The 19,490-nt window shown below is 41.0% G+C and overlaps 1 protein-coding gene across 1 annotated transcript in view; it reads left to right on the top strand.

Moving 5' to 3' along the window:
• Nucleotides 1-312: 312 nt before the first annotated feature.
• Nucleotides 313-19,490, top strand: part of fam131ab (family with sequence similarity 131 member Ab) — a 75,711-nt gene continuing 56,533 nt past the window's right edge. The window contains exons 1-2 of the mRNA XM_085990180.1: nt 313-577; nt 5,010-5,149. Of these exons, the coding sequence (XP_085846306.1) occupies nt 481-577; nt 5,010-5,149 (237 nt within the window). The 5' untranslated portion in view covers nt 313-480. The remainder of the gene's footprint in view (nt 578-5,009; nt 5,150-19,490) is intronic.

Consider the following 19,490-nt stretch of genomic DNA (forward strand, 5'->3'; position numbering starts at 1 on the left):
AGATTTCTTAGCCGCTCAGTAAAATGTATCTTAAACAAAACTAACCATGCCGGATATATGAAACGTGTGCTGTCATTTATTCTTTTAATGGAATATATATATGTTCTCAGCAGCAATGTCTGTGGGAACGTGCACGCTGCCCCGTTGGCCGCTGCCTGTGGTTGTTTGCTGTGTACTTTCAGCAGGTCGCCGACAGGGACCGTCAGCCGCCGCTTTGTCCAATAACATGAGCTGCAGAACCAGTGAAACCCCCACCCACCGCTCGGCCATAAAAGATCGCGCTGGCAGCCGCTTCTCACTCCGCCGCCGCACGCCACGCAAACACGCGTTTGGTACGTGCTGGGGCGGTTCTGCAAGAGCCTGAGACCAGGAGAGCAGACCAAGCCAGCCAGGGCATTGCCACTTTTTAAAGACATCGACGCCGCGAATTCACTGCCGGGGAAAAAGCTTAAGTGTTCCGATCCTGCGAGTTCAATTTCCATGAGGTACTGTGGAAATGTTTCCAGTCTGGAACAAGGGTTAATTTTGCATCTAAAAGCGCCGATTATGGGGTGTATAGGCTCCAAAACAACTATTGGTAAGCTTTGCTTTCTTATTGTGGACAGGGGCAGGGGATAGTTCTGATGCACGGCTTCTAAGGCAGCAGTCATAAGCAAAGGGCTCTAGGCTGCTGTTCCTCGTTGTTTGACCAGGTGAAGGGCAGTTTTAAGCTTACAGCGTGGACCTCTCTGCAGCTTTAATGTTCTCGTTTCCAAGGCTAACAGTTCCCATGTATACGCAACATATTGTTTCTTCTCCGTTATCTATTAAGCAATAACAATTATCTTTAACTGCATAAACCGAAGTGTCTAAGTGGTCACCCTTCGCCTAGTCTTGCTTTGCAGGGAACCAACCAGCCAATTCGTCTGCAACCACGGTTTCCGTTACCAAGTAACAGACCTCACTCAGAACCCTGTGGCCTTTTTCTGCCCCCCGCAACACTGGCGATGTTCTACGCGATGGGGTCAGAATTGTTTTTATTTGAAGGGCCATTTTGAAACAATTTGCCCAAATCGATTGTTTTCATCTTTTCATTTTTTTTTTCAACAATCGTGCGGCCTAAACCCAGCTTTTCAATATTAAAATCTGATTGCGGCCATGGTCCAGCTTCATATTCACAGTGGACAGCGAGGCAAAGTCTTCAGATCGCCGCCTTTGACTTTATTTGCCCGGCTTTGTTGAACAAACCGCGGGATTTCAATTGCTTTAAGATAGCAAACGACATTTTACGTCAGATTTCGGGGAGTTTGGTAACTAGCAAGGGAAAATGATTAGAAATAGATAGATCACATTGTGCTGAAACAGAGCGGAGTAAAATCCCTGCCATTAAATGTTTAAATATCACTTACAGTTTCGAAGAAGCGTGTCACAATACAAGGTGAGACCATCTTACCAGATAGAGTGCACTTCACATGGCAAGAGTTTATTTACACTTGCGTCTTCAAGAAAGGTGTTAGCTAGTAGTTATATTTATACACGGTGTAATATTGTATTGTGAGCCTTAAGTCCGCACTGGTGCCAGAGTTTTATGAGAAGATATTCGACTTGATCAATTTGGATGAGGCGGTGAAATGAACTTTACATAACCATTGGTTCGTAGCTCCGATAAATTAAATGGGAATATCGGATAAATCAGTCAACGAGGAGAATCGGCGAGGGCCACAGCTGGCGACATCTTTCCTCTGGGCGTGGCTCCTCCTGGAGCCGCCGATTCTTCCATTGACATTTCTCATTCACTGCACATCTGGCCAGATAGATATCCGCGCACAAATGTACAGCGATTGCAGAATGATCCGACACAGCATCCTCGCAGCAAGGCCAGCAGCTCTGGGTTGGTGAGAAGGGCCACCAGTCCAGGGTGGGCTCACTCGATAGCCAGGTTCTTATTGTTGCAAAGACGAGTCGTGGCGGCAGGGCTGGACATGAGCAGAGCAAATCAACCAAGTCCGGAAAAATGCCATAAAACGATTTTTTTGCAATCGGTAAATGTCATCACATCATGTCCAGACTATTGCTCCATGCAGAGAGCATAGCTCGCTCCCTGACACTACCAGAATAGGTGGCGCAGATTTCCTTGTTTTTCTTTTAAATTTGACTTCTAATACATTTTGACCAGTTTAACAGAATTTTGATACATCCATATTAATACAAATCTTGATTGTTGACCACTACGGCTGTGAGATGATTTGATGTGAATTCTAAATACAGCCGATCACTAAGTGTCCAGTGTTCCAGACTTTCCTCACACTCCGCACATATAATTCCTGTTTAATCTTAAAATACCGGGAAGCAGTAGTAAGCGGCCATTTTCTCTCCAGGGAGCATTTAAGAATTGACTTCAATAAAGAATACGGTTACCATGAAAGCGGCTGACACAGTTTACAGCGGGCCCGCTCGACCTTTCCAGTCGGGCGGGTTTTCTCCCGTCCTTTGTCAGATGATTAGATCCCGGGGGGGTACTTTATATCCGTCGCTTCGTGTGTGTTTTTTTGTGCCAAATTGCGAGGATTGCAGATTTGTTAAGATTGCAGGCAGTGGATGGAACCAGAGATATTGTTATTCAGCCGCTTACTTTTAATGAAAATATGTCACGTACCGATCTAGTCATTTCATTGATAGCAACAGATTTCAGAGTCAGTGGTGCTGATGTAACAGCGAATAAGCTTCACACTGACAGTTTGCATTTTTCAGACCAAATAGTATTCAGCGATTGTAACCAGCCAAAAATGTGCGTGAGTTCTGTGCAGCCGGTTTGCCTTTCTGTCACCAATAAATGTCCACCTCCAACTGTTTCTTTCATAGATGCCTCTTTCCCGCCTCCCTCTTTTTGTGAATAAAGCCAAATTGTTGATACAGCTGCACTGAGTTGAATTGAAAACACACGACTTGTGGGAGTTTCCTCCTCACTATTAACAACTTGCCTTAACATTTCAGACTACCTGTGTAGAGGTCTGTACAGCCAGACTGCGTGGTGTTGAAGCCTGGTGGGTCTGACAGTGTGATGTAGGCCTCACTTTGAGGAAGACCAAACTACCCCATTGACTTAGAAAAGTGTAGAAAGAGACTGTGGTTAAAGACTACTTGTTGATCTGGCTGTGTAACTGTGTGCTTTGTTGTAAAGGTTTGCTATACAGTCAAAGCACAAAACCTGCATGAAAGATTTGCTGAAACGACAATTGTGATTACAAAGGAGAGGGTACAAATTATTAACCAGTGCGAGAAGGAAAGGATGGGCAAGATATTAGTCGTTGCATAGATTTGTTCAAATTCCGGCTGTGCTTTTCTTGTTCACTCCCTGGGGATCAACTTGAACTAGAATGGAAGGCGTATTTCGGATTTGTAAGCAAATATAGAGATGTTGCTTTTGTATGATTAGCTAACAAACTAGGACCGTTTAAGAAACGAGAAAAATCAAGGCTGAGAGGAGGTCAGCGGGTCATTCTCTTAAACTCTCCCATTATGGCGTTTAATTGTATTTTGAGCAACTCCATTATTTGCCTCTATTACCTGGTTGGCAGATTATTCAAAACATTTATCACTGAGTAAAGAAGTTTTTTCGTGACATCTGTTCCAAAGTTGCTTTTCACTAATTCCATTAATGTGGTTTGGTCCTACTTTCGTGGTGTACTTTGAGAAAATGGGTTGACCTTATATTTATATGTAAACGTGCAATGGTGAATATCAAGAACGGGGAGAACAGTTCTATTAATTAGTAACACAGCAGTTAATTTTTATTTGAACCGATCAGTATTTTCCAGCATAGTATTGTGTTAGCATAATATTTCTATTGTAACAGATCAGTCCAGTTTATTTAATTGAAAACTTCGTGTGTTTGGTTGACAGTATATTCAGCTGTATTTACTGTAGACTGGACTTTTGTCAGTAGAAGGCGGTGAAGTGCCCATGTGGACAGCTATTGCATTTATACTGGAATCATCTTCCTACGGATCTTCCCACATATCTTGAACCGACACATTGCTAACTAGAATGGGTGGGGGGATAAACAATCTGTATCTGATATGTATATTTAGGCTACAGGGTAAATAAAGCACTGAATAAGGCGCTACGTTTAAAATTGAGTTTGATTTGTTTAGGCTTCTAGCTGTAAAAAAAACTTCAATAACAAAATCAATGTTTATTCGACCGTGTTAATTGCCTCACGTGCGAACACTGGAAGAGACGTCCCTGGTTTCCTGCTATTTTAGAACCAGTCAGGAAAAGCAAGCATCAGCACAGCCGCGTCAATAGCATTAGGGTGAGGATAGCTGATGGTCCGTGATTGAGTGCTACATATTACGGATGTAATTCTAAACATGTAAATATTTTTACGTCCAAACAATGCTGTTTCTAACGCGTTGTGTGGACCCCTTTCGAGATTCGAATGAGACATTACTTTGAGTAGCCAGGCACTCTGCAGGTCGAGATTGCTTGCTGTGTCCCTCGCTTCCTGTATACATTGCCTGTGTGGGAGTTGCAAATACAAATTGCAAATCGATGCGTTTCCTTGGCAACCTGCATTGCCGTGTCCCAGTATTGTGCTAATCTGCCCTGAATCTCAGCATGCTATTGTGTTTTGGAGAGAGCAAGTCAGCAGGACCGCTGCTTAGACGTGTGCGCACACCGCCATAGGAGATGCTGCAATATTTACGGTCGCTTTGGGGTTCATAAACAAATTGTTTAAATACACCGAATTAACGCGCAAGGTACTGGAACCAAAAAAAAAGTACCAGTTTTATGGAAACACGCATGTATTTCACCTGTTTTTTTAAAAACTTGGAATTTGGAACTTGTTCGGTTGGTATTAATTGTGGCGAATGGCTTTAGAATTAAGCTAAGAACGGAAGAATCGAGAGAAGTCGACTAATTGCCGTCAGTTTTACCAAAACAATTAGTTGTATATTTCAGCGTTGCTAAGCATCTGTTTTCTCAATATCCTGGATGAATGTAGTGTTGCATTCTGTCTTTCACAGTGGCAGTTGATACTACCTTACGCGTGGAGTGGAAGGAAGTGAAGTCAGCCGCAGCTCTCTTTCCATTGGGAAACACTACGACTTCTCTGGTGCGAAGGCTAGCACACCAGACATCAGTAGACAGCCCGGAAACTGTTGAGGTGCTGCTTTTTCCCTTTTGGATGTGCACTTACAGAACGAAAGATAACAATAAAGGCATGATTATAGCACAGTGACACATATTTTAAACTTCTCTCTGGTAAATCCATAAGTGACAGCAAATATTTAATCTATCGGGGGAAATCAGGGAAACTAGATAGATACTTAAGTCGTTTTAAAAATATGTGTAAAAATATATAAATCTGAATATTTGACATAGCACTCTTTTAAATAAGTAACATTTCCTATTGATGCGGGTTCTAGTTTGACTTGCTGTTGGAACGCGTGGTCTGGCACCTGAGTGATGGAATGGATGGTCATGTATTTTTTTGGAATGGAAGACCATCTTTTCAGAAATTTAACTTTATTATTTTAATGGAATTTCCTTGGCTTACAGCAGTCTTGTATTATGAACTTATTTGGCAATACTAATTTGATCTGATCAAACTTCCACCTTGTACAGTGAAAAATGTGCATGCTGTATCAAAGGTAATGATATACGTGAAAAGTCTCAGGAGCATTTCTGGTACAATGTTATTAGTTAGAATTATGGTTGATTGAATAATCAGAGATCATTGAACATAATCAGAGATCATTGAACATACTTTTATTAAGTAAATGTCACAATGTAATACCAAAACTGTGATCATAGGTTTGCTAAAGCTAGTAACTTTAGTCCTCTTGCACCCATAGTTTAAATGAGTGCTCTGCATTCATTTCCTAGGGCCGAATTCTTTCTAAATGTGTCTGTTGTCGAGTTTAGTTTTGGGTTATGAGTATTCTCTGTTGGCTTCTTGTGTATAGACCTAGAAGTACATGTTCCTGCATCAAAAGCCAAATATGCTAATATAACCAACCTAAGAAACTTTTACATGTATGTATAGTCCAACTATTTCCCACTAACATGTTACGTTAAGACTAATTCCTGTAAAGATCATGTATCTCAACAATATTGATCTTATCCTAACAGTGTGGGCCCAAAACATATTGCATTTTCCATAATTTAGATTGTACAGCTACAATAACTCATTCTTTACCACGACACCAGTTTATATGGACAGAAAAACCTACTCAAGTCCTCAGAACCTCACAGAGCACCTCAACTAACATGAGTGTTTCATTACAGTGCTAAATTGCTCTTTTTAAAATAGTTTATATTTTTACATTTTATAAGCCCCATACCTAACCATAAAGAGTGGGTCATAAATCTTACTCAGCAGGGTTTTTAAAAAAAATTTCCTTTGGTAACGCACTCATGTAAAATTACTTTCTATTCTATTTTAATGCAATTGTTAACCTGCTTAAAAAGGCTTATACAATTTTTTTTCTGTAATGCACCCTCCACATTTCTTGAAATTTCCACCAAACAAATATTTTGATGGAGTTTGTGCTGATGAAGGAAGTCCTGGAAAAGGGAACACATTCCCATTTCAGGCATCCATTGTTGGCATCCAGGGCAGTGTGAGGCTCCTTCTAATCTACCATAACAATGGCCTAAAAATTGCAGTGGCAGGCCAATGAATGGTGCCCGTTAATGTCAATGATATATTGCATGGCAAGTTGCTGGAAGTGTGAGATGGAAATAGTGCAGCGCCCTCTACAGGGCACCTGGGATCTGAGTGGTTAAGGAGATACAGTTGCTTCCCTGTTCAATCAGATTGAAGGATTGTGAAATGAACAGTACAAGGTCTGAACAAGGAAGTGTTAGTTAGAATGGTGAATTCAATGTCAAATCAGGTACAGAAAGAGAAATAGAGAGGGAAAGAAAGATTGGATTAAGAGAGAGAAAAAAGACAGTAAGAGAAGTAAAATCTCCAACAACAATTATAACCTGAAGGAATGAGATTTCACACTTGTAATAGTTAATTTACAGTGCCGGAGAGGTTGACTGGCAGTAATTAACACTTACCACATCATTAAAAGCATACTTAGACTTGACATAACTTTCTGTGGCAAGTTTACTTCGTATCTACTGTGCAATTACAGGAACTTCACACCGTTCAATGCACTTGAATGGGGAGCCAGACAGTGAGATATCATTTTTGCGAAGCTAATGGCGGAGCGGTGCATCTCAGACAGCAACTTCCAGAGTTTTGCGTTTAATCGCACATCTGCCTGTGCCTGAAGTTGCTGTAGCATTTGAACATAAATAACGACGAGCGCCATTAGCCTTGCTGTTATTTTGACAAGAACTTTTGGGCCAATGTGTTTTAGCCCAACCTCATAATGGTACCTTAACTGCTGCACCAAAATGTGATATTTATCTGTTTCCTATGCCAGGCATCCCAGTGGCTTTTTTCAGCGATGTTGCCAATTTAAGTTCTTAAAAGGTAACATGGGGGTAACTTTCATCTTCATCCCTTGGGCAGTAAATTGATGGAGTGGATTATCTGCTCGTCATAGAACCCACCCAATTGTACATTACCATTATGGTTCTATAATGGGCAGGCAATCTGCTCCATCAGTTTACCTCCCCAAGCAGTGAAGGTAAAAATTATGCCCCTTGCTTCAGCAAGCTCTTCTACCTGCATAAGAGATTAGCGTGCAAAGTTAAAACACATGGGATTGGGGGTAAGGTACTGACTTGGATAGAGAACTGGTTGGCAGACAGGAAGCAAGGAGTTGGAATAAATGGGTCTTTTTCTGAGTGGCAGGCAGTGACTAGTGGGGTACCGCAGGGATCGGTCCTAGGACCCCAGCTATTCACACTATATATTAATGATCTAGACGAGGGAACTAGATGTAATACCTCCAAGTTTGCAGATGACACAAAGCTGGGTGGGCGTGTGTGCTGTGAGGAGGAGGCAGAGAAACTCCAGTATGATTTGGACAGGTTGGGTGATTGGGCAGATGCATGGCAGATGCAGTATAATGTGGATAAATGCGAGGTTATCCACTTTGGTGGCAAAAACAGGAGGACAGATTATTATCTGAACAGCAATAGATTGGGAAAAGGGGAAGTGCAACGAGACCTGGGTGTCCTTGTGCACCAGTCGCTGAAGGTAAGCATGCAGGTGCAGCAGGTGGTTAAGAAGGCAAATGGTATGTTGGGCTTCATAGCGAGAGGATTCGAGTACAGGAGCAAGGATGTCTTGCTGCAGTTGTACAGGGCCTTGGTGAGACCACACCTTGAGTATTGTGTGCAGTTTTGGTCACCTTAACTGAGGAAGGATGTTCTTGCCATGGAGGGAGTGCAGCGAGGATTCACCAGACTGATCCCTGGGATGGCAGGAATGACGTATGAGGAGAGATTGGGTCGATTGGGCTTGTATTCGCTAGAGTTTAGAAGAAGAGAGAGGATCTCATTGAAACTTTAAAATTCTAACAGGACTAGACAGACTAGATGCAGGAAGGATGTTCCCGATGGTGGGGGAGTCCAGAACCAGGGGTCAGAGTCTAAGGATAAGGGGTAAGCCATTTAGGACAGAGATGAGGAGAAATTTCTTCACCCAGAGAGTGGTGAACCTGTGGAATTCTCTACCACAGAAGGCAGTTGAGGTCAATTCATTAAATATATTCAAGAATGAGTTAGATATATTTCTTAAGGCTAAAGGGATATGGGGAGAAAGCAGGGACAGGGTACTGGATTTGGATGATCAGCCATGATCTTATTAAATGGCGGAACAGGCGCGAGGGGCCGAATGGCCTACTCCTGCTCCTATCTTCTATGTTTCTATGAGCTGCTTTCTTTCCTGGAGTCAGTTGAGCTGAGTGAAATAAGGTTTCACTTTACAATGTTGACCGATTACATTTTGGTATTCCATCTCATGACCAGTTAACAGACTTTTAAAAGAGACAGATTTTAAGCAATATGGATTGGTGGGGACGAGGAACAAATAAGAAATAATAAAGGAGATGAAATAATAAAGGAGATGATAAAGACAATGAGGAAGAAGACAGTACAGAGGCAATGTTTTTATAATTATTCTTTTGAGTTTTAATGTTTTATTAATACAATAATAAATACCATTACTGTTGTAATGTTATATAATTCTTAGACTTTGCAGAGTGTGAGGTGACAAACTTAAAATCCTTCAGGACATACAGAATTCTTTGAAGGTGCCAGCATTTTAAAGGGTTAAAGGAGGGTGACTATCTCAGCTGGGCAAAATGCAAAGTTACAATATATCACAATAAGTCATGGAATCTTTCTCATTCTATCTGATCATGGTAATGAACGTATCTAAATTGCATGGCTCCTATGTAGTGCTGTATGAGATTTAGAAATATAATGAAAGCCTAGGGGAGTTACTAGTGGGCAAAACAGATCCTTTGGGACCGACGAGACTGAATCTTGCAGATGAACCACTGAATAAACAAGCAACAAATGTGTTTAAATGCTGGTGGATTGCAGGCACAAGCATCTTTAGATTGTTATAATTTGTTTTCTTTATTTTTTACATAATCTCTGTGAAATTCTGCTATAATAAAACTGATTACCACATAATCACGAGCAGCTCCAGAAAATAATACATTTTTCTCTTGTGCATCGTTCTTAATGAAAAAAATAGAAATAATATTATGCTTAAAAGTGGAGAGATTTTTCATGTATAAAACTGCAAATTTTAAATTGAAAATACTTAAATTTAGTCTAATATTGTATGTTGTCAGGAAATTATTCGAACTAGGATTGCAGTTGGTAGTTAATAATGAAGAAAATGCAAGTTGAGGAAAAAGGAAAAAAAATGTTTAATACAACTAGCTCAGCTATTTCTGTTTTTTTTAAAAAAAAGAAAAAGTTATTTCCTCCTCTGAAGGCTCTGACATCTGTTAGATTATCGTTCTATGGGTGCTGGCATCTTGCACAAATGTGTGAACCTAGACACCGAATGTTGGTGGACTATTTGATCATGGCCCCATGGTAGGATGGATTACAGATGAGCCTCATCCTGTTCTCACCTGGTATCCACACCTGCCGTTTCCTGCATTAGTCACTGGATACCAATTTTCTGGTAGATCTTTCTTTCCTCTTGTCTAGCCCAGGAGCAGGAAGTCCAATTTTGGGGTTGCTCCTGTTGCCTCAGCTAAGGTTAGCTAATTTAGCAGACTGGGATCTGTACCGTCCAGTTTCACACTGAGCAGTAAATTTACCCACTGGTTTCATAGTAAATTGACGAGATTGAAAATATTTTCTCTCTGCTATGTGCAACAAAAGGACTGTGCTGCCATTTGTAGTTTAACCACTGGGTGGCTCCTTAAACAAGTATTTGTGGAGCAGCACAACTGCATTTGCTACTGCAATAAGAAAGCCAATGCCAGATTATGTTTTACAAGATTAGGTTTTAGAAAAGTTGCCTTTCAAATAGTGATCATAACCTCCCAGTCAGTTTTACATTTCAAAGAAGAAGCCAAGGATATTTAGTTGAAGCCATTCAGAATTAAATGTGTGCCTTCTGACGTCAGTGCAGCCTCTGGGAGAAATCAGTCCATAGTTTCTGGTTACTATGGCAATGCATCATTGTAGCTGGGTGACATCCCTTTGTATTGAAGGACGTGGCATGTTATGAAATAGTTTGGATGCAAATGATTGAAGAAATAACTGATTCAGAGCGTGTCTTGTTTGGCGGAGCTCTCCTTGTTTTGGAAGTGCCTTTTTCTAGTTTTAACTAATTGAAATTGGTCATATGGTAGGCGGCTTATCTGCATTGATACAACCAACTGTTAACTAGAGTGGATGTTTGCTTAGCATTGTCCTTTGAGCCTTGAGTGCTGCGGCTTTATGTAGCTGAAATGCAGCCTAAGACTTGCATTTAAGATTCTTACAAATACACAATATAATGCTGTTTTATGACAGGTTTGGCTCAGTTAATGGTTGCTTCCCTGCAGATAATTACCATTTCTTCTATCTTAAGTTTTTAGTTTGCTGATGATGTCGGAACAAAGAGTTGAAAATAACTGGTATGCACATAGTATTAGTTCGACATACTGTAAGGTAGTGATGTTTCTGTTTGAAGGAAATAAGATGTTTTGTACTGTAGTTATGTTTTAAACCTTTCTGCATTATAACAATGTGGCACTAGATTTGAAGAAAATGGGGGTGAAATTGGGTATCGCCCTGTTTGGGGCACTAACACTTCAGAAGTTGAGAAAATTAGTGCCAGGTGCTAATGTTTCCAAACTTTTCAAAAATTCAGTTTTACGCACCAAGAAGGAAGTGGAATGCTAAATCAAATGCTCCACTTCCTTCTTGGAGCGCAATCAGCAGCAGGTGGGGCAGAGACTTCAGCAGCGCTGCACACTGGGCCATGCAGCACTGCCGCGTTCGAAGGCTCCTTCCCTCCCTTAAAGGGAAGGGCCATCGCCGCAGGCTCTGCAATAGAAAAAGTACCTACCTGGACCATCAAGGCAGCCGTGATCCAGCACGATCAGCAGAGTGCCGGGCTGATTGATTGCGGGCAGGAACCCGCAAAAAGAACTTCAACAAGAAAGGTAAGTTTTTTTTTTTACTTACCTTGGCCACCTCGCCTTTAATCATCGCCTCCGAAGTGGCCGGCCACCCGATACACGTCCCTGCAGCTGTCGTTGTTATTGACCGGCGCTGCTGCAGGGGGTGAAAGTCAATTTCTGGTCCGGGGCACTATCAGGGTGATGCGCATGGCGATGACTTCACGATCTCTGGGCGAAGGAGATCGGGGCGCAACGCATTAGTGCTGCTGCAAAACTCCCGGCGAATATGGCAGGAGTCGATGTCAGCGCGCGCCCGGTCACAATGCCATTTGTGCCGCGTTAACGCCCCCCGAGGGTGCTAACGGGAGGCACAAAGGCACCCAATTTCTCGCCCAATAAGTTTTCTTAGTCAAGTGTCCACTTCCAACAAAGTAATGATCAGTAGCTCTGTTCCTTTTTATTTCTTGATGTAGTGTTGCACATTTGCAATCTCAGAAGTTGGTTTTATTTCATGCTGACTGTGCTCACTGACCTACATTGGTTCCCGGTCCAGCAACGTCTCAATTAAAAAATTCTTATCCTTGTGCTCAAATCCCTCCACGGCCTCTCCCCTCCCTATCTTGATAACCTCCTCCAGCCCTACAACCCTCTGAGATCTCTGCATTCTTCCAATTCTGGCCTCTTGCACATCCCCGATTTTCGTCACTCCACCATTGGCAACTGTACTTTCAGCTGCCTAGGTCCCAAGCTCTGGAATTCTTCTCTCTGTTCCTCTCTCTTCTCCTTTTAACACACTCTTTAAAACCTACCTGTTTGACCAAGTTTTTGGTCACCTGTCCTAATATCCCTATGTGGCTTGGTGTCAAATTTTGTTTGATAACACACCTGTGAAGCGCCTCGGAATGTTTTTACTACGTTAAAGGCACTACATAAATGCAAGTTGTTGTTATTGACGATCTAAACTGAAGCAGCTTGCAATGTCCAAAGAAAATTATATAATCTGAGGGTTAATGCTAGAATCCTAATCCCTTCTGTTTACATAATAGTTTTAGTAATCCCTAAAGGATTTATGTGTGTAGTGGAGACAGCAGCATTACGCACTGACACAGTGATAGTTACCAGAAATACTCTGCCTGGTTCTTCCACAGATTAGTTAATCTAATCAGAATATAAGTAATAAATGCAAATATTCAGTGGTACTTACCAAGCTATTGTGGCCTTAGTACATAAATAGTCAGCTGTATCATTATATGATTGCTGCTGTAACTGTAGGGCAGTATATTCTAATATATTGGCCCTGAAATTGCGGCATCTTTGACAGCGTACTCTGAGTACGCCATCGTATTCCCTTTGAAAGGCCTGGAAGTTCTGGATTTGCGCATGCACAAAATCCGGAACTTGCGATTTGTCAAGGTACGCCTTGACAGATCATCCGAACCGATTGAAAAATGAGTACTGTTGGTGCAGAGTTGGGTTATTTGCCCAACAATTGCCCAGCAATTGCCCACGCAACTCTTATGGCTGGTAAAAGCAGGTGTAGGGCCTGCTTTCATCAGCATAATAAGGCTTAAATAAAACATTTAAAAATCCAAAATGATGCACATACACTTTACATGAGCTTATGCAAACATTGGCCTAAATTAAGATGTTTAAAATTATTTATCAAAAAATTAATTTTTTATTGAGGTTGCTGCAATGAAGGAACTTATGAATAAAATTGCAATTCAGTACATTTATTATTATTCGAATTCTGTACATTGTATAATTATTTGGTGATTCCATTGCCTATCATTAGGGAATTCCCTTCGTAAGTGATTGCAATGGAATCCTCCTTTGTCATTGGAGGACCAGGCCCATGTGATCCCAGGGACGCTTCCGAACCGCCTGCATCCCTGGGATCCGTGGGCCTTTATGCTGCCATCCACCTGGAGTCCTGAGACCTGAACTCTCCACAGCCTGGACACGTGGAGGTAAATTCATAAATGTTTTGCGGGTTGAAGGCGTGCTCCAGAGGTATGCCTCCGACTGCAATTTCTAGGCCATTGTAAAAACATAGGGTGTTATATGGATTTATGGTGTAGTTATACATTTATTTTTTTTATATCTTGGAATTTATTGTGATGACATGACTTAATTAATGGCTTGACTTAAATCATTCAAAAGAACACCTGCCAATCAAACTATTCAGCAGCAAGTTTGGTTATTACAAACTTGCAATGTATTTTAACAATGGCTCTTCTACTGATTTATAGGAGTTTCTGCTGGATTCATCGGAAATGTTTACAATTTCACTGTATCTGTATATGTATCTGTGCATTCATGCAAGGAGATGTACAGTAATATTGAAATAAAGGTTGGTTGTAATGAAGAATGGAATATGTTTCCATTCTGGATCCAGTGATGGTATCATTACACTCCCAGATCAAATATAATACAGATCCAGTATGATGCAATTTTTCCTGTATTGCTGAACAATTTGCGTTGACAGTGAAACATAAAGGCATACCTGCAGCAGCTCTAGTTTGACCTTTCTATTTGTATAAGTTTTTTGAGCAAGATTGCCAAATGATTCTAAATGACTAAGTCAGTAAGGACTGCTTTTATGCTGTTGACCCCCTCAGTTTGCCCTTCCTCCTACAATCAAAGGGCATTTGAAAGTCTTGTATCTTCTAACCAAAATTCCTGATTTATCTCATTTTCACTCCTTAAACATATGGCAATTTTGGAATTTGGAATAAGGCTGCTGCTCAAGCCCCAGATTCACCCAGTTGAAGGGTTTACATTGGGGAGGATTTCCTCTCTGTACTATATAGAATCATAGCAACTTACAGCACAGAAGGAGGACATTTGGCCCGTCGTGCCTGTGCTGGCTCTTTGAAAGAGCAGTCGCGCTTAGTCCCACATCCCCGTTTTTTGCCCGTAACACTAAGTTGCTCATACTCCAGTACCTGTCCAACTCTTTTTAAAAATTATTTATGGAACCAGCTTCCACCATCTTTTCAGGTAGAGCGTTCCAGATCCCGACAACTCGGAGTGAAAAAAATTTCTCCTCATTTCCCCTGCAGATCTTTTGCTAATGATTTTAAATTTATGACCTCTGGTTATTGACCCACTTGCCACTCTAGCAAAACCTCTCATCATCTTGAAAACCTCTATTAAGTCACCTCTTAACCTTCTCTGCTATAAGGAAAACAGTCCTAAATTTCCAACCTCAGAACTGAAGTCCCTCATTCCTGGTAAACCTCCTCTGTACCCTTTCTAAGGCCTTTCCATCTTTCCTGAAGTGTGGTGCCCAGAATTGTCCCCAATACTCCTTCTGAGGCCTAATCAGTGATTCATAAAGTTCTAGCATGATCTCTGCTTTTATATTCTATTCCTCTATTTATAAACCCAAGTAACCCATATGTTTTTTAGCACCTTATCAACTTGCCCTGCCATCTTTAGGATTCATGTACAGGAAACTTTCTGGTATCCGGCACGGACGGGACCGACCTGGTGCCAGTCCATCAACAATGCCGGATAACCAAACGCTATAATAAAAGATACGGAGCTCAGAGCTCCGTATAAAGCAACAAACCCTGTTACAGTTTTAAAACAATTGGCGCAAGTTGCAAGCGTCTCTGTAGCTTAGCAACAGCTTCAGCTACACGCTTGCACAGCCACAAATGGAGTACAAAAAGTAACTAAAAGTAAAAAAAAGTTATCTGAACCGACTCCTGAATTTTGCCGGTGGATAGAGCGTTCCGGTTATTTAGTGGCTGGTTAATCGAAAGTTTCCTGTATATGGACACCAAAGTCTCTCTGCTCATCTACACTTTTCAAAATCGTGCCATTTCTAGTAATATTGTAAGGCCTTATTTTATAAACTGGTTTATGATTCTGTTGCACATAGTGGACACAGACAATTTCCCATTGTGATTGTTTAGCTGGAGCTAATTGCAATAGGCTGCTGTGCTGCTGTTGTCAGATATTGAGTCCGGAAGGCTGTAAAGTGCCTAATTGGAAGATGAGGTGCTGTTCCTCGAGCTTACACTTTTTACAGCCTTCCGGACTCTATCGAGTTCAACAATTTCAGATCATAACCTCGGCCCCTATTACTACATTTTTACATATATTTTTTATCCACACCTTTGTTTTGTGCCCTTCCCTCATTTTCTCTCTCCCACATGGCAGCTGTCTCTCATTCTGCCAGCGCATTTCACACCTAATCTAGAGCCGTCTTTTGTCTCTTTACTAGTCCTATCACCATCTCGTCTCGTTTTGAATACCTCTTAATGTCTCTTCACTTCTCTTTTGTTCTTTCATTCCCCATTTCCCAGCCCCCAAACTGGCCTTTTAATCTGTTTCATTTCCTGTGTTTTTTCAGTACTGACGAAGGGTTTTGACCTGAAACGTTGACTCTATTTCTCTCTCCATGGCTGTTGCCTGGCCTGCTGAGTTTTTCTAGCATTTTCTGTTGTTATTTTGGATTTCCAGCATCCGCAGTATTTTGCTATCGTACTAAGAAAATTCAGTCATCTGCACTACCAATTGTACTGAAGGTCTCCACTGTACTCAGAATTCTTTGATGGGGAATTTCAGGCACCTAATAGGAGATGTATCAAGAGTCAGCTACTTTGTCATGGAGCAATCCATTAGGGTAGTATCTGAAACCTTATATTGTCACGCATCCAGCTATTTTACACCTTAGCAAAAACTAGCCATTGCAAACAGAGACAGGTGCATAAAGGTATCTTTGCCCAGTTTTTCCAGTTAGTCTTGTGATTGGATACCCTTTAATTTTTTTGGACATATTTACAAGCACAGAACTGCTATTTGTGACTCCTGTTTAGTCTTTGTTATGTACCCCCATGTTTTGCTTGGATTTTAGCGAATTAGTTTATTTTCTGTACAATGAACAATATTTCTGGGGGGGTGTTTCTGCTTGTTTCTGTTAGTTTTGTGCCCAGATTCCAGTGCAATCGACAACCAGTGCAAAAGATCGGGGAATTTAAAACGTATGTGAGTTATGCCCAAAACCACTTGCGCTCATGTTTCCTGCGATCTTTTACGCTGGTGCAAGATTTAATTCACCTGAATCAGGCCCCGCCCACAAAACTGGCAGCGCCCCCAGGTCAAAATTGCACGATTCCGCTGATTGCGCTAGTTCGGGAAGGCTCTTCAAATTGCGTTCATTTTCTTAGGCACTAGCAGGCACATTTTAAAAGTTTTTTTTCATGTCAGTTTCATAGCAATTTAAATATTTTTTGTTGAGTGTACACCAATAAGACCATTAAAAGGTTCAGTATAGTTTTTTTTAAAGTCATTTTCAGTGATTTTAAATCTGGTTACTCACAGGTGCTTATTTTTGGTGATAAACCCATTTTCAGCTGTATTAATAAAACTGCACCAGGTTGCCACTCTTGAATACATTTTAATGGGGGGAAAAAAGAAACAATTACATTCTATTATGCTGCCCGATTGTTCTGGTTCATGGATGATTTTATGCTTCTGATTATGCAAATTAATTTTAGTGGAAACTTGGAAGCGTAACCTAACCAGTGCAATTTCAAGTGTATTTTGGGCGCAATTTCCCGATTGCACCCAAAGCGGAAACTCCATAATATATGTGTACTTCGTTGTATTAAATACTAAAAGTAGTGTTGCACGTGTGTAATATATTATGTTGCCTTGTGTTGTGAACTTGTTGCTGGTTGTGGATGTCATTGGGCCAGAACTTGGTGTCGGGGGCTTGCCGCGCGTGCAAGCCCTCGATGTGCACTTACCTGGCGTGCCGACATCTGAAACCTGGCCCGCAGTGGATTTCCTTTCAGTGGCCCGATTCTGATGTCGGCGCGCTGTGCTAACCAGACCCAGCGGCGTAGTTAGTGCGAGGTGCCGGCTGGGATCAGGTGAGCACTGTTCAGCCAATCAGGGGAGGGGAAACTTCATTCATAAATTTGAGAGTAAGAACTGTCAAACTCATGAGAAGTACTGCACCCCAAAACACTACTTAAACTTTAAATAAAATTTTAAAAAACATCCCAATCATTAAATTAAGTATAAATAAGTTAAAAAAAATAATTTAAACAATTTTTTGTTTTGAAAAAAATAAATTTTTAATAAAAAGGGTCTAAAACTAAACTTACCTTATTGTAGATTCTTTAAAATAATAAACCTGTGGAAAAAAAAATTCTAAATTGCACTAAAACACCACTTACCTGTAAAAATAAATACTTACGTGTGCTTTTTACAAGCGTAAAGACCGGAGGCCTTTACACATGCGCAAATCCCCCAAAACAGAGGAAATCCAAGACGCACACGCTGCCCCCTACAGCGCACGCGCTAGCCTCTTCACCTCTTGGGTTAAGAGGAGAGGAAATGCCGGTTTTCAGCGCATGCGCTGTCCATGCTGAAAACCGGCATTTCCTCCGGCCAGACGTGTGAGTACCCCTTCCGTACTCACGCGTTTGGGGAGGAATTACTGCCCCATTATGTATGTGTTGGCGTAATATATTGTGCAAATCATAGAATATATTATTATGGTACTGGTCTCTCCTCCAACCTTCCATCATTAAGCCTCTTCAACTCTCACCTCTTGAAGAAATCAAATATTGTTTCCTTATGAAGTGAGATCCTTAAGATCTGCTGCATGCTGTGCCCTCCTGTTAATGTCCTAGTTGTGCCTTTAAATGTAACAGCAATGAATTTCAGAGATGATGATTTGGTCCATTGAAATCCTTTCCTGCAGGAAATTCTCTCTTGTCATGGCATGTGTAATGTAATTTGTATAACCCTGCTATTTTCAGTTCCAACACTTTATATGCTGGATTCTTGTTAAACTTTATGGAGGGTACAGCAGAAGCCTAGTATTTGACGTCATGTGAAATGTTAGGGGGAGGGGACGAATGTAAAGGATAAGTTACCATGAGATGGAGTTCAAAATCAGTATTTGGGTTGGAAACAAATACAGGAGGTTGGGATTGTCTGAACATGTGGATGGAGCCTTATCTACTGATCCAATTAAAATGCACTCTGTAGCCTAGAAATGGCAACATTAGTGGATGAACACAACACGCTCAAGAATGATATTCCTTTGACTGCTATTCTAATGTTAACCCATTCAATCTAAACCAAGAATTTGTTTGCTAATATCACAATAGGAATTTCTAGGCTTGTGACTGAAGCAATTGCTTTGTGCCAAACAGCATCAACTATTATTTACTATTTTTCTTTGTCAACATTCATAATTTATTGATATTTATCCCTTCAGTCCCTTGCTGCTGTCCATCGTCTGCCTATACTATCTACATCAGACAGGAGAGTGGAATAGCTGTGGATTTGACCCCAGTGATGCAGAACAGTGGGGTGGGAATGGTCATCCAGTTTTCCTTGCACTCTTGTTGCAAAATGCTCCATCCAATAGTTTGGTTGAAAGTTATTTTATCACATTCCCATTTCCTTTCATTTGTTCTTCATTTGTCTTGGTTCCAATAGCTTTTGAAAGCCGATTAAAGCTTAAAGAGCTTCAAAAGTGGAAGTATTTTACACCAGTGCATGGAGATTGAAGGGCATAATCGTTCCTGGTTCACTGTTACTAGTAGAAATGGTTAGTAGAGTGATTCTAATGGTAGCAACACATTGAAAACATTTTTTTTTCAATTTTACCTTTTTGCTTTTGAAGAAAGTTCTCAAAAGCTTGTTCATTGGCCCTGCCTTCCTGAACCATTGGAGGTGATTCTAGATCTGCACATTAAGAGCCTGGCATCACATCCCTGATCATTCATGGTTAGTCACCAATGTGAAGGATTCACTCTCTTGGTACTAATAACATCTTAAGAGAAATGCAGGACAAACACACTTAGCTAGGTAACATTTTTTTACAAAATTAAATCATGCCAAATTAGAATTTAGCTGTAATGTTAGTTTTTTTTTTACAAAATGGTGTTCCCTCTGTGGCCTTGAAATTCATTGACC

Source organism: Somniosus microcephalus, chromosome 6 (assembly GCF_052327205.1).
Source record: "Somniosus microcephalus isolate GS21.2 chromosome 6, FLI_Smic_1.0, whole genome shotgun sequence".
Taxonomy (NCBI): Eukaryota; Metazoa; Chordata; class Chondrichthyes; order Squaliformes; family Somniosidae; genus Somniosus; species Somniosus microcephalus.